The sequence below is a fragment of the Suncus etruscus genome, chromosome 6 (assembly GCF_024139225.1).
Source record: "Suncus etruscus isolate mSunEtr1 chromosome 6, mSunEtr1.pri.cur, whole genome shotgun sequence".
NCBI classification, from domain to species: Eukaryota; Metazoa; Chordata; class Mammalia; order Eulipotyphla; family Soricidae; genus Suncus; species Suncus etruscus.
This window is the reverse complement of record NC_064853.1, coordinates 66,864,735-66,878,684: the sequence shown is the minus strand read 5'-3', so window position 1 is coordinate 66,878,684 and position 13,950 is coordinate 66,864,735. Positions and strand designations below refer to the sequence as shown.

At 50.6% G+C, this 13,950-nt stretch overlaps 1 protein-coding gene across 1 annotated transcript in view; it reads left to right on the top strand.

Moving 5' to 3' along the window:
* The first annotated feature begins 210 nt into the window (after positions 1-210).
* The window catches only part of MME (membrane metalloendopeptidase), a 40,752-nt gene continuing 27,012 nt past the window's right edge, over positions 211-13,950 (top strand). Inside the window, exons 1-8 of the mRNA XM_049775226.1 lie at positions 211-337; positions 3,246-3,412; positions 4,057-4,092; positions 9,277-9,438; positions 9,975-10,055; positions 10,165-10,260; positions 11,331-11,449; positions 13,140-13,205. Coding sequence (XP_049631183.1) covers positions 3,256-3,412; positions 4,057-4,092; positions 9,277-9,438; positions 9,975-10,055; positions 10,165-10,260; positions 11,331-11,449; positions 13,140-13,205 — 717 coding nt within the window. The 5' untranslated portion in view covers positions 211-337; positions 3,246-3,255. The remainder of the gene's footprint in view (positions 338-3,245; positions 3,413-4,056; positions 4,093-9,276; positions 9,439-9,974; positions 10,056-10,164; positions 10,261-11,330; positions 11,450-13,139; positions 13,206-13,950) is intronic.

Below are 13,950 nucleotides of genomic sequence, written 5' to 3'. Positions count from 1 at the left end.
GACCTTAGGGACTTGAAGAAATACGAAGGTAGCAATGAGTGCTGCAGAGGGTTGGAGAACAGCAGTGCTGTCCAGACTCCCTGCACAGCACACTCCTCTCCTCTTGGACTTGGCTTTGGGGTGGATGCAGCCAGGCCTTTGCATGTTCATTTGGGGCCCCAGTCATCTAAGACTTCATCTTCCCAATATTTAGTCTTGGAAACTGAGTCTCAACTTCAGCCAAATAGTCCTACTTTTCCTGGTGTCGCCAAGCTTGAGGATTCTGGTTGGCTGGCAGTGACTCCTGCTCACTTCTGAAGAGTTCCTTTTCTGACTTTCTTCAGTTGTGAGGAGAGAGGTATGAAGGAGCATATGTTTGCTCAGAGCCTGATATTTTTGCAGGACTAGGAAGATTAACTCTCGTATTTCTGTCACTGCATATATGTGTCCCTCTCCTCCCATCTAAACTGGTTGAGGGCCCGGAGCAAGTGATGGCACCATGGAAAGGCGCTTGCCTTGCAGAGGTCAATCCAGGTCCATCCCCAGCATTGAGTATGGTCCCCTGAGCCAGGAGCACTGCTGAGTGTGACCTAAAAACCAAAGAGCTAACAAAGAAACAAACAAAATAAAGTTGATGGAGACAGTGACTCCATGATTTATAATCAGCATTGGAGAGCACAGGCTTTACATGCAGTAATCCTAGATTTGAGTCCCAGTAATGCAGTAATGACAGGAGAACACCTAAGCCATGAGTGACCCCTGAGTACTGCCAGTTGTGGCTCCAAACCCTGGAATCATTTAATAACGTCATTGAAATGGGCTTGAGTTGACTATTCAAGCATCTGGGGGTTTGTTGGGATGCTTCATTTCCAGAATGACTCAGAATAAACTGGGAATGAATGAGCAAGTTCCCTGGCAGGTTAAACTTGCATCATCTCTTTTGCCCAGTGCTGTTGGGAAGGTTCTACAGAAGCCAAAGAGTTCAGAGCAGTTTTGTAAGATGTATATAAGAGGAGAAAGATGGAGAGAGAGTCGACAGGCAGCATCAGGACAAGTCACCTGAGGTAAAAGACGACAGCTCGAGCTCAGCCTGAAGCTCCCACAGAGACTTCTGACACCTCAGGTGTGCAGCCATCAGGAGCTCATCTACCTCTCCCTCATTTTCCAGTATATGGGGTGAACGCAGGAGAATCTCCCCGAAGGATGCGAGGTTGTCTGCCTGCATTTTAATGAGGAAAGTGGTTGCAGTTTCCAGGAAAGAACCTTGAAAAGAGAAATGAGTCAGATAGACAGGAAACTTCGTGGAGACCATCTTGGTAGATCTCTCTAGAGCAAGATGAGACGTTATATCCTGGAGAATTGAACAAGTGTCCAAAGCAGCCAGAAGAACTTTAAATTTACATCTCAACATCCAATGTTTTATTGCTGCTTCTCGGGGCAGTGTCCAAGACCAAACCCTGTTTAGTCTTTGCTTCTTGTCGCCTCCACGTCTCCATCTACTTGGACTGGATCAGTGCAGTTCCCGTGAACCAGGCACAGAGTCCAATCAAGCTCTGTGGTTACTCAGAGCCCAAGTGCCCAAGTGGTCACTGCCCCCTCCACTGGGAACACGAGGTTGTCGTGGCCTGATAAAATGTTCCTCATTTTTCCTTAGCTATAGTCTCATGTAATCAGGAGATATAATGTCCAAGCCTTTGTCTCCACAACTGTGAAGGCCACTTGTGACTGATCAATAGCTCCCTGAAAGATGACATTTTGGTGTCTGCTGTAAATCCAGACCCCACTTCTACTGCACTCACTTCTACATCCTCTGGTGCCTCCATCTCTACCAAACACACATACATAGAATTCTGTGCATTCAGGCAGAATGAAGAGCTATAGATGCATTTCAGAGCAGCCCTTTCAGATTACACACCCAATCTGTGTGATGCTTATTCTACACCCATTCTTTAAGAAGCTCTTAGAGCTAATCAGTTTCCTCACAGCCAGGCAGAAAAACCTCAAGCACTGAATTTGGGTGAATGACTGATAAAATTTGGGGCTCTCCAATTAAAAAAAAAAGTGACATTATATTGAAGCTTAGTTTGTTTTGGTTAAGTTTGATTTGAAAACCACCCCTGACAGTACTCAGGGCCATCTCCTGGCTCTGTGCTCAGAGGCCATGCCTGGCAGTGATTGGGGGACCATATATGGTACCAGGGACTGAACCTGGGTATCTTTGACTTTTTATATTCCTTACTCTTGCAACCTTACTTCTGCATTAAGATCTCAGAGCATTTTTGGTGGGACAGAGGGCTCTTTACAAGGGAGACCACTGTGAGCTCTACAGCATCCCCACAAGTGCCCTCAGTCATTTATCCCCTGACCACCCTTGACCCATGTCCCTGAGTAGTACTATTGGAGTTTTGACAGCCACCTCACACACAAAGAGAGAACAAACCCATTATGTGAGAGTATGAGACCCCGAACATGACTGAATGAGGCACAAGGTGAGGTGCAGGAAGAGTGACAGTCCCTGTCACTCAGGACTGTCTGATGCCACTGGCTCTAAAGCCAACAACTTTTCCTTCTGCCTAGGAGTGAAGCTGCCCAGTTCTCTTTCCTGCATAATAAGAATGGATATTGGGTCATAGCTCCGCCGACCTTAACGGAGTTGGGAGACATTCTCATGGGGCTATTCAGGAAGTGGGCCCTGATCCTGGGTCATCCTCGATGGGCCCTGTTGCCAAGGTTATTCAGTGGCCCTGTTTCTTGCAGTCAGACGCAGAAAGTAAGAGTGATTTTTGGACTTACAAATAGATTGCAGGTGTTTGTTCCTTGGTTATAGGCATTATTGCTTAGTCACAGCCTGGAAGTATCTGTTAATTTCTTATGGTATAGAGGAAAGCACTGGAGTAAGATAGAGGCCGTGCCTTTGGCACTGTGCAAAGTTCAGCAGTGAGTGGAAAGTGGACTTAAGGCCTGTGCAGGTAGCAGTGACATTAAGCTCTGCCTGAGAGATCCAGGAGATTCTTTCACTGTGTATCCTGGTTTGATTGTGCCTGGCTGGATCTGCAGACGCTCTCTGGTGACCAGGACCCATCCAGGGCATCCATCTTCAGAATTAAATTTCCCACCTTTACGAAGAGTGCATTGATTTTGCACCAACAATGTACGTTGGCCTCTTGTTTTGCTCGGCCACAGGGAGCAGGCAGGAGGCTGCGGTGCTTCCTCTTAGCATCACCTGGATGGATTCAAACTCGGCTCTTCTCTCCTCTCTCTGGCAGACCCTAGGTAATGGGCAGGTCAGAGAGCCAGATGGATATCACAGATATGAGCCCGCCCAAGCCGCGGACACAGCGCTGGACACCTCTGGAGATCAGCCTCACGGTGCTGGTCCTGCTGCTGAGCATCATCGCCATCACTATGATCGCCCTCTACGCCACCTATGATGGTGAGTGTCCAACCGACAACCCTCAGCTCAAGGATGGCCTGGGGAGGGCAGCTGTTATATGGCGGAACAATGCCCTCTGCCCATGCTCGAGCCTCATTGGCATCAGGATGGGGTCTCTGAGGAGGTCTATTGCCTCTTCAGTCCTTCAAGATGTTTCTAAAGCTCTCAGGGGCTCCCCAGAATCTGAAAACCAATCTTAACTATTAGTAAAGTCTGATTCTTTCATAGATGGACTTTCCCATCTGAAATAACTGGATAGTTCTAATCTTTGGCTCTGTAGGGAGAGAAGATATGAAAAAAAAATGCATGTGGACTGAGCAACAACACAGGGCCAATGCTTTTGTCTTGCATGAGGCTGATCTGGGTTCAGTTCCTGGCCCCCCATATGGCCCCTTGAATCCCTCTAGGAGAGATCCCTAAGCACCACCAGGTGTGCCCTCCCCCACCTAAAAATTTACATTTTTCTTGATCAAGAAAACCTTAGCACTCAGAATGACTTCTCATGTGCTCTATTACCTTTAACAATCACTAACAATGTTGTACAACAGTCAGAATTTAGCTCTTGGTTTCAAATTTTTAGAAAGCAAAAGAGCAAACAAAGGTAGAATATTGCAAATATTGATGCTTCCCCTTTCTCTTTCCAGATGGCATTTGCAAATCCTCAGACTGCATCAAGTCAGGTAAGGAGAAGGATCTTGGAACTCACACCCTCACGTACATGTGAGGCCATTTGCAGGAGGCCTGGTGCTGCCTCCTCTGCATGCTCTGCACTCTGGTCATAGTTTACATGTTCCCAATCCAGGAATATCTGGATGGGCTGAAGCAGGCAGGCACCTCCCATGTTTCTGGGGGTGGGGGTGGGGGATTGGTGGGAAATCTTGGAACAGTAGCTTACTAAGTGGAGAGGTTGCAATAACCACTGTGGGTATCCTTCCCATACATACACCTTAAGATCTCATCTCATCATCACTTCTCCCCAAGGTCCCCAGACACTGAGGCATGGGTATGGTTTCTGCCTTGGGGCCCTCCAGAACTGGGGTTCAAGCCCACAGAATGACTCACTCTCAGTGCTGTGACTATGTCACCTCCTTGAGAAGGGGACTCTGCTCGTGTGATGAGTCAGGGTACCTGGATGGGGAGGCCCTTCTGAATAAATCCCCAGGAGCCAGAATAGGAGGGCAGGGTAGAAAGAGCAGAGGTCAGAATGTTGTGGCCATGTGCCACGGTAGCAGGATAAGGTCAGACATACTACGTGGCCCTTCTGGACACTGACCTCAAGAACCATAAAGAGCTGAAGAGAAAGCATAGTGATTAGGGTCTGCCTTGCATGTGTCCCACCCATGGGTCACTCCCCAGCATCACAGGGTCCCTGAGCACTGCCAGCCAGGATATGCTGGAGCTCAGGTCCTGTGGTAGGTTCATGTCCCTCTGTTCAGATACCCCAGAACAGTTTCTGGGGAGCACCCATGGTCAGTGCCCTCAAGACCACCCCCACAGCCCAGGAGATCCTGGAGACAGAGCTGGCAGCATGGCTCTCTCTGAGCTGAACGTGAGTCCAGACCAGGGCAGGTGAGCACCACTGAGACCCAGAAACCAGCTATTTGCACAGTGGGCAGCCCTGTCAGGGCCCATCCCCCATGGCCCATCCCTGATGGCTCATTCCCACTGGCAGGTGAATCTGGCTAGGCATCTCCCTGTTCTGAGCAATGATGCTTGTTTGGCTATCATGGGTGACTGGACCCTCCAGAGCCAGAGTCCTTATTGAGACCAGATGCTCACCTGACACTGGCCTTTTCCTCCTAGTCCTTCCAGGTCAAATGTGAATAGCAGAGAAGGGTCAGTGTGAGCAGACCCTGGACGCATGTCCTTCCTATGGCTCAGACTTACTTGTTCACACAGTGTGGGTAGACCTGGCTGGGGGCTCCCACTTAGTAGGGGTCCCATGGAGAGGGAGCCTACTCATCTTCCCCCATGGATAGGGGGCCAGATTCTAGTGAGAGGCAGCCCTTGGATTCAGTATTTACAGGGAATGGATCAAAAGGGGAACTTTAAATCCCCTACACCAACCAGGGGTCCTCACACTCCACTGGCAGGTCATAAAAGGAGGTACATGGAACAACTTGGGAACTAATAGCTTACTTGGGGACCTCCCAAATGTGCTCAGGGGTCTAGGGAGTAAAAGGTCCCAGAAGCCAATGCTGGGCCTAGCAATCTGATTGGCACTGGAACTATCCAGGAGTGGGGGAACAAACGTGCCCTGGAACCAGCTGGGATCCTACAGGGAAGACATTGCCAACTCTAAGTTCTGGCCAACCCCCAGTGTGGCCACTTTTAGGGACATCAGTGCTATGATAGTATGTTCTCAACATTGGGACCTGTGATCTGCCTTGGGATAACTGTATCCCATGAATGGCCAGGCACAAGGAAGAACAGGGTCCAACTTTTCAGAGCACAGTCAACAGAAAGCTTGGCTACACCTTTTAAGACACACATTGGATTGGCTGCACTCACACAGTGAGACATAAACTCATGTAAAGTCTGGGGACAAATGTGGGGTTCATATATGAGGTTCACTAAGGTGGTTAAGATCCAACCACACCCTCCTCCGAAGTCCCCCTGAGTCAGTGTCTGCCCCCAGAATCCCTTGCTTTTGTTTCTGCCCTCTTGCTTACATGCGAGTTCCCAGTAGAGTCTGAGTCATCCCCGCGCAGTGCTCAACTCTGGTCACATCCTTATGAGATGCTCAGATATAGCATCTTCATCTTGTTCCCAGATTTCAGCCCAGGAAGGCAACTGAGTTGCTGTGAAGCTGCTGAAAGGGATGGGGAGGGGTTTACCTGTGAATTGGTGATGACAGTAATAGATTGAGAGGCCCCATTTGCAGGCCTGGGTGAGAAGAGTCAGGTGAGGTCACAGGGACCATGTGTGTATCACAGCCAGACTCTTGGGCCACCCCAGGGTGGAAAGCAAGAATCCTGCCCTGAGAACTGGTTGAATTTGGAATGTTTCATGATTCCTGGAGATCAAGGCACTTCTTTGATTTGAAGCTACATCACAAGAATACCCCAAGGCCCTTAGTACCCCTGCTTCAGTCCTGTCCTCCCCTTCTCTGCTCTGGTGCTAGGAACATCTCATTTGGTAAGTGATCTTGAATACCCTGGGAACCATGAACACTGCAGCATGTAGTATATGTGGGTGGACAGAGTAGTCTGTGTGGATTTCACGACACAGGACAAAGTGGCCTGGTGGTTCAGACATGTGCTGTGGGTAAGGGGTTCTGGAGAACACAGCTCCCCTGGGGCCAGGACCCCATTTTCAAAGGGAGCCACACACCCAAGCTGGGAAGGGAGCTGGACTACTCCAGGGTTGAGATGGAGTTGCCCAGAAGAGGAGCAGAGGTGTTGGCAGGGCCCAAGCTGCCAGTGAGCAGGTGGGAGGCCTCAAGGGATGGCCACATCATGCACACCTGTAAAGTCCAGCACCTGATAGGGCAGCTAGGAGGTGGGCTCTAGCAAAGATTCACTCTGCAGATGCATGAGATTCTGGTATGGCTTCACGCTTCTGGCGGGTCAGTTGGAATCAAGGCCGCATCTGATGGTGCTGTTGAGGACTCATTTCTGGCAATGTATTTGAGGACTCATTTCTGGCAATGTATTCAGGACAGTTTCCGAGCCCTGTACTCAGGGCTCATTCCTGGATCTGTGTTCAGGACTCACTTCTTTTTTTTTTAGGACTCACTTCTGCCTCTGTGCTCAGGTTCACTCCTGACTCTGTGCTCAGGGCTCACTCCAGGTTCTGTGATCAGGGCTCACTTCTGCCTATGCTTGAGGCTCATCCCTGGCTCTATGTTCAGGCCTCACCCAGCTCTGTGACCCCAGCTTTGTGACCCCATCTCTGTGACCCCCAGTTTTTTGACACCCCAGCTCTATGATCCCCAGCTCTGTTACCACATCTCTGTGACCCCAGCTCTGTGACTCCTCAGTATGTGACTTTCCATCTCTGTGACCTCCAGCTTTGTGACCCCCATCTCTTTGACACCCAGCTCTGTAGCCTCCAGCTCTGTGACCACATCTCTGTTACCCCCATTTCTGTGACCCCCTTTTTGTGACCCCCAGATCTTTGACACCCCAGCTCTCTGACACCTCCCCCAGCTCTGTGACTATGGCTCAATCTCCCCCAGGCCCCCCTCTCCCCCAGGCAGCCTATCTGCTGCCTCCTGTGCACATTCCCTCCTGGGGCCTCTCTCTGGCTCATTTCCCAGTTCTGGAAAAAGTTTCCCCCAGAGGCACTGCTAGGGGCTGGGACCTTTCGCCTCATCCCCTTTAGCTGGACCTGCGAAACCTTCTGGGCTTCAGCACTGGCTGCAGCTCAGCCCTGAGCAGCCCCTCACCTTTGCTTTCAGCTGGCATTAACCCCATCTGGCAGGCTGCAACCTGACTGGGTGACATCAGGCATTAGGACAAGGGTCAGACTCTCAGAGGTGTCCATGAAAGCTCAGAACTCACCGCATCCTGTCTGAGCTGAGGGATGGAGGTTCTTATATCAGCTGCACAGGGTGGTTCCAGCTTCTCCAGGAGAAAAGTTTCAGCTCAGTATGGATCAGGAGGAAAGCCAATGTGGCAGCATTGTTTGTCCCAGTCCTTTCTCTGGCTCACATGGGGCAGGTGCTGAGTTTGGCCAGAACCTACCCAGGAGTGAGGGCTGGAATCTTTCAGAATATCTATCTGACCCATCGTGGTATGAAACTTGCCTCAGTTTCTCTTTTCCTGTCACCTGCAGAGGTGACACCTGAGATACTTTCAGAAACAGTACCTCCTTGCAGGCTCACCAGCCCAAGCCTCTCCCTGCGTGGCCCAGGGAAATTAGCTGACTGACGCCAGCACCCACTCAAGGTCTCCCACCCAGAAGCCATACTTCACATAGCTCAGTTATTGCCCAGCTGGCACAGCCAAGAGTAGCTCACACCCCACCCCCAGCACTGCTTAGAGGGCCCAGGGTGTAGTTCAGTGGATTCGGCAGCACTGAGGCAGCCCAGGGTCCCAGGATAGCCGTCTCTCTTGTTGCCTCCTGTCCCCGGTTCTCTGCCCAGTGGCTCTGTGACCCAGCTGTTCCCTTGACAAGATGGGAAGGAGAGAAGATGGGAGACGAGGGGATAAGAGAGAGAAGAAGGGAGGGGAGAAGGCTGAGGAGAGGAAGGGAGGGGACAGGTTTAGCATTCAGGGGCGTGTCCAGGTTCAACTGTCATTCAGTGGGGTTATCCAAAAGGCATGTTCACATCAACTACCATACATCAACAGACAGGAACCAAGAAGAGGAGGGTAGGGGCAGAGAAGGGAGGACAGAGGGCTGGGGAGAGGAGGGGAAGGGACAGTGTAAAGGAAAGAGAGGAAGGGAGAAGACAGGAGAAGGCAGGGGAGAGTAGAGGGAAGGCAAAGAAGGTGCTGCCAAAAGGGGACTCAATCCTTTTAGGAATGAAATCCACAGGGAGCTGGGAGAGGATGCAGCCATTAGAACTCATGCCTTGCAGGTGCCCAAGCCAGGTCCATTCCTGGCATTGTGTGGTCTCTCAAGAATCACTAGGTGGTGCCCAATATCTCAGGGTCCCAGCAGCCCACACCCTTGGACCATTGCATTGAACCTCCCTCCCTGTTGACCAAGAGCTCCTGGACCTCCTGCTTGGGAGCCCCCCAAAATAAAAATTACACCTACCAAGTGTTTTAGTGGGTGAGCCCTGAGTTCCCCCACACACAACTGAGCCAATCAGTGTGTGGCAGTAAGTGACTTGGAGCAACAGTCCATCTTTCAGTCACAGTCCTCCCCAGCCCACACCCCATGTCCCCATCTATCTCTGTCTGTCCCTGCAGCTGCGAGGCTTATCCAGAATATGGACACTGCGGCTGAACCCTGCACCAACTTCTACCAATTTGCCTGCGGGGGCTGGATGAAACGCAACGTCATTCCCGAGACCAGCTCCCGCTATAGCAACTTCGACATCTTAAGGGACGAGCTCGAGGTGGTCCTGAAAGGTGGGTGGGAATGAGCACAGAAGTCGGAGGGTACCTCCAGGAAACAAAACAGGGAGAGGGGAGGTGGGTGTTGTCACCAGGAGTTCTGACAGGGGCATGGAGGATACAAATCGAGCTGTTGCAGGGACCTTTCCTGGGTGCCCCTGGGGAAGGAGACATGGGACAGACGGTCCCCCAAGCTCCATGCTTTTCTGAAAGTTTCTCAATGGATAGAGCATTTTGCCAGCAAGTGGACAAGATGGCACATTCATCCAGAGTCTCAGCCCTTGCACACAGAGCCCTCCTTCTCCAACCAGACCCTAGACTCCTCCTGTAATGATCCCATTTCATCTCCACTACAAGCCCAAGTAGCTTCAGGGACCACACAGCCCCTGACCACAATTCCCAGAATTTAGTGATGCCCAGGATGCAGCCTAAACAACATCGGGGAACTCAAATATGGGGGCATTGGGCAGATGCAACCCTGCCAACGCTGAAATGTGCTTAGCAACTACGTTGAGCCTTCCCTTTATGGCACATTGACTATACTGTTTCAGATGTGCTTCAGGAGCATAAAACAGGAGACATTGAAGCTGTGCGTAAAGCCAAGAGTCTGTACTACTCATGCGTGAACGAATGTGAGTGCCTGCCCACTGGCAGAAATGCCCAGTCCATGCATCTCCTATAAACTGGGTTGGGGCAGCTGCTCAGGCTTCATAACCAGCTTGTTTTTGTTGTTTCCAAAAGCTGTCATCGAAGGCAGAGGTGGGGACCCTCTGCTGAAACTCTTACCCGATATTTACGATTGGCCTGTGGCAACAGAGATGTGGGAGGAAAACTATGGTAAGGCCTGGCCCTCCCCATCCACTTTTTTTTTTTGTGGAGACCCTGCAACCTACAGTTCTATTCACACTGTTCCAACAGCAAACCTTCCACCAATCAGTTTACTTTCCTTCACCACTGTCCAAAGACTCTCCACCTTCCCGAGGGTCAGCTCAGTTCTGCTGCAAGTTCACATCTCCAGTTTTGTTGTCCTTGGATGTTTGCTCCTCCCTTACTGTGATTCTTTCTATCCCACATCTGAGAGATCACTGTGCATCTGTCCTGCTCCCCCTGAGTCATCACTTAGCAGGACCTTCTCTAGATCCATCCACATAGCAGCAGATTGCAATATTTTATCTTTTCTTACAGCCAAATGTACCAATTTTTTATGTAGATGTACCAATTTCTTGACCCACTTACCTGTTCTCAGGCATTTGGGTTGTTTCCAGATTCTGGCTATTGTGAATAGTGGTGCAGTGAACATCAGAGTGCAAATGTCTTTTCCAAGTAGTGTTTTTGGACCTTTGGGGCAGATGCCAAGAAGTAGCATTAATTTCTGGATCCAACAGAAGACAGTTCCTGGGGGCCGAAGTGATATCACAGTGGTAGGGCGTTTGCCTTGCACATGGCAATCCAGGGCGGACCTGAGTTTGATCCCTGGTATCCCATCCTAGAGCCAGGAGTATTTCTAAATGAATAGCCAGGAGTAACCCCTGAGTGTCACCAGGTGTGCCAGCTCAAAAAAGATAGTTCCTAGTTTATTTGTTTTATTCTCCAGAAATTCCACATTGTTTGCACAAAGGCTGGAGCTGGCAATATTCTCCAGCAGTGATTGCTGGTTCCTTTTTTTCCACATTCCTCATCCTCACCAGCACTGTTGTTGGCCTGTGTATGTGAGCCAGTCCCCACTGCTGTACCAACTGCATTTCCCTGATGGAGGTGCAGAACCTGCATATATCTGGCTACAGACCTGCTGGCAGTCTGTGGTCTTCTCTGGGAAGTGTTCTACCATCTCCCCTCACATCCCCTACCTTATCCCTGGGAATGGGGGTAGGTGCTGCAGTTCTCAACCCCCTTCCCTCTACTTACAGGTTCTTCCTGGACAGCAGAGAAGTCCATGGCCCACCTGAACTCTAAGTACGGAAAGAAAGTCCTGATTAATTTCTTTGTTGGCACCGATGATAAGAACTCCACAAGCCACATAATCCATGTACGTGTGCCTGAGCCACTGAAAAGGTCTCTCTGTTTCACACACGGGTGCATGGACTGGGAGGGCTGGTGCTGGCCCTCATGGCACTCTCTTCCTGTGATGTGGACCAGACAGCACTCTTTCATTACAGACCTCATGGGGAACTCCCCCTCTGCTCTCCAGGATGCAGGAATTCACTGTAGACTCTACTCTTGTGCTCATGAAGCTGAGGGAGCTGGGAAAGGGGGGGGGGGTGCAGCATTCTTTTAGAATTGTTAGACCGCAAAAAAAAAAAAAAAAAAAAAGAATTGTTAGACCGTACTGGGGAACGTGTGCTGATAAAGGCTCGGGCATTAGCAGAGCTTTCACTGAGCCCTGGTAAAAAACCAGGAGGGCTAATACTGCACCCCACAAGCAAATACTGCACCCCACAACTACTGAGTATCCTTGGGGAATGACGCACCCCATAGTGCTCAGGGATCTCTCCTAGCGAGGTTTGGGGAGCCCTATGTGGAGCTCAACCTGGAACCCAGGTCAGCCACCTGCTAGCTGTCCACCTTCTTATGATCACTTTTATTAGTTACCAACAGCCCTCCACATGGACTGGCACATCCAGCACCATCTCCCAGAAAGATGAGGAGGACAAACAAGGTCCCAAGGCCAGCCTCACCTCCAGCTTCTCTTCATGGCCAGGCCACTGCTGCTCCTGTCATAGCACAGTAGCCCCTGTCTCCATGCAGTGTTGCCCCGGGCTGTGCTATGCACTAGCCTGAGGGTTCAGATCTGGGTGTCAATGATACTTCTTTCTCAGCTCAGCTGCTCCAGAGACTCAGAGTCAGAGCCCCTCATTCCCCAACCAGGGCAGGTGGTCTCAAGAACGTATTACGCAAGATTTGCACTAGCTGGAAAGTTACTCAGGGCTTCTCACTCCAGCCAGGGTTGGGGATAGGAGAGTATTTCCCACTACCTGATGAAAGATGAGCTATCCTTTGAATCAATGCAAAATGATTTTGAGAGAATAATGGGGTGCATGTCCCCCACAGGATTGATTCAGACTTAAGTGCAGCCAGAATGTCCCATCATGTCTCGAGCTATAGCACAATAAGGAGGACACTCACTTTGCATGTGGTCAACCTGGGTTCAATCCTCAGCATCCCATATGATCCCCTGAGCTTTCCTGGAATGATCTTTGAGCTCAGAGCTAGGAGTGAGCCCTGAGCACTGCCAGGTGTGGTCTAAAAACAAACCAAAGACGACATCTAGACCAAGAAATCAGAGGGAAAGCAGAGGATGCTAGTGCTGGCCTTGCACGCAGCCAACCCCAGTTTGTCCTGGCACAGCCAAATGCAGTCATGGAGGCCCCTGGCACCACCTGGGAGGAGCCTCTGCCAGAGGAGTCAAATCCATCCCCCAAGCCCTGGGAGGGGCTGCTGAAGTCTGCAGTGAATAGGAAACATGCCACTTCCTCAGAGCCACACTTCCTCCCTCATCTTCCCTCTCCCTCTTCCCTCATGCTTCCCTCTCCTCATCTGTGTCCACATCTGTTTTACCCTAGCATCTTGGCCAGGCTTCTAGGTGGTCTGACTTCTCCTCTGAACCCTGGGTAGCAGGGGCCACCTCTGGCTGTGTCCCTGTCTGCCTGGCCCTCAGAGCCCTTGCCATTGACCGAGTGCACCCGTGCCACTCTCCACTTTGTTTTGCTTATTTTCAGATTGATCAGCCTCGACTCGGCCTCCCCTCCAGAGACTACTATGAATGCACTGGGATTTATGCAGAGGTGAGGAGAAACAAGAGAGAAAACTGGCAGTGTAGAGATGCCACAATACAGAGCCATCCACTTAGAAAGCTGGAAGAGAGACAGAAAAATAGACTGGCAGGGAGGAGCCATACATATGATCAACCCATGCTCTGTCCCCGGCACCCCATTCCCTCAAGCCCTGCACCACCAGGTGTAGCCCAAAAACGAAAAGAGAAAAGCAAACAGAGCCTGAAGGAGAAATATGTCCTCTTTAACGTCCCCGCTGTGCCCTTTGCCCTGTGCAGCTCCCCAGCAGCAAGTTGTAGCTGAGCAGGTAGACTTTCCCCACAAGGAAACTTGAATTGATGCTCTGAGCCACAAGACCATTTGAAGAGTCATTTTAGATACTGAAACTCCCCCATAAGTAGGGTCTCAGTTCTGAGACTGGCTGAAGCTGCATGTAGAATTCCAGGTGCTCCCCTGGCATTTTGGGCATGAGAGCAGGTGCCCTGGATACCAGTGTCAGTGGTTTTTCTGGGCCACCAGTCAAATGACTATCAGGATAGCAGAATCACTAAGAAAATGACACTCCTGCTGAAATTAAGAACTAGTCAGGGCTCGAAGGGGGACTGGAAATACAGCACAGTGGAAATATAGCTTAGCTCGCTTGCCTGGCACACAGCTGACCTGGGTTTGATACCCAACATAGCATATGATCTCCTGAGCACTGCCAGGAGTAATTCCTGAGTGCATAGCCAGGAGTAGCCCCTGAGCATCACTAGGT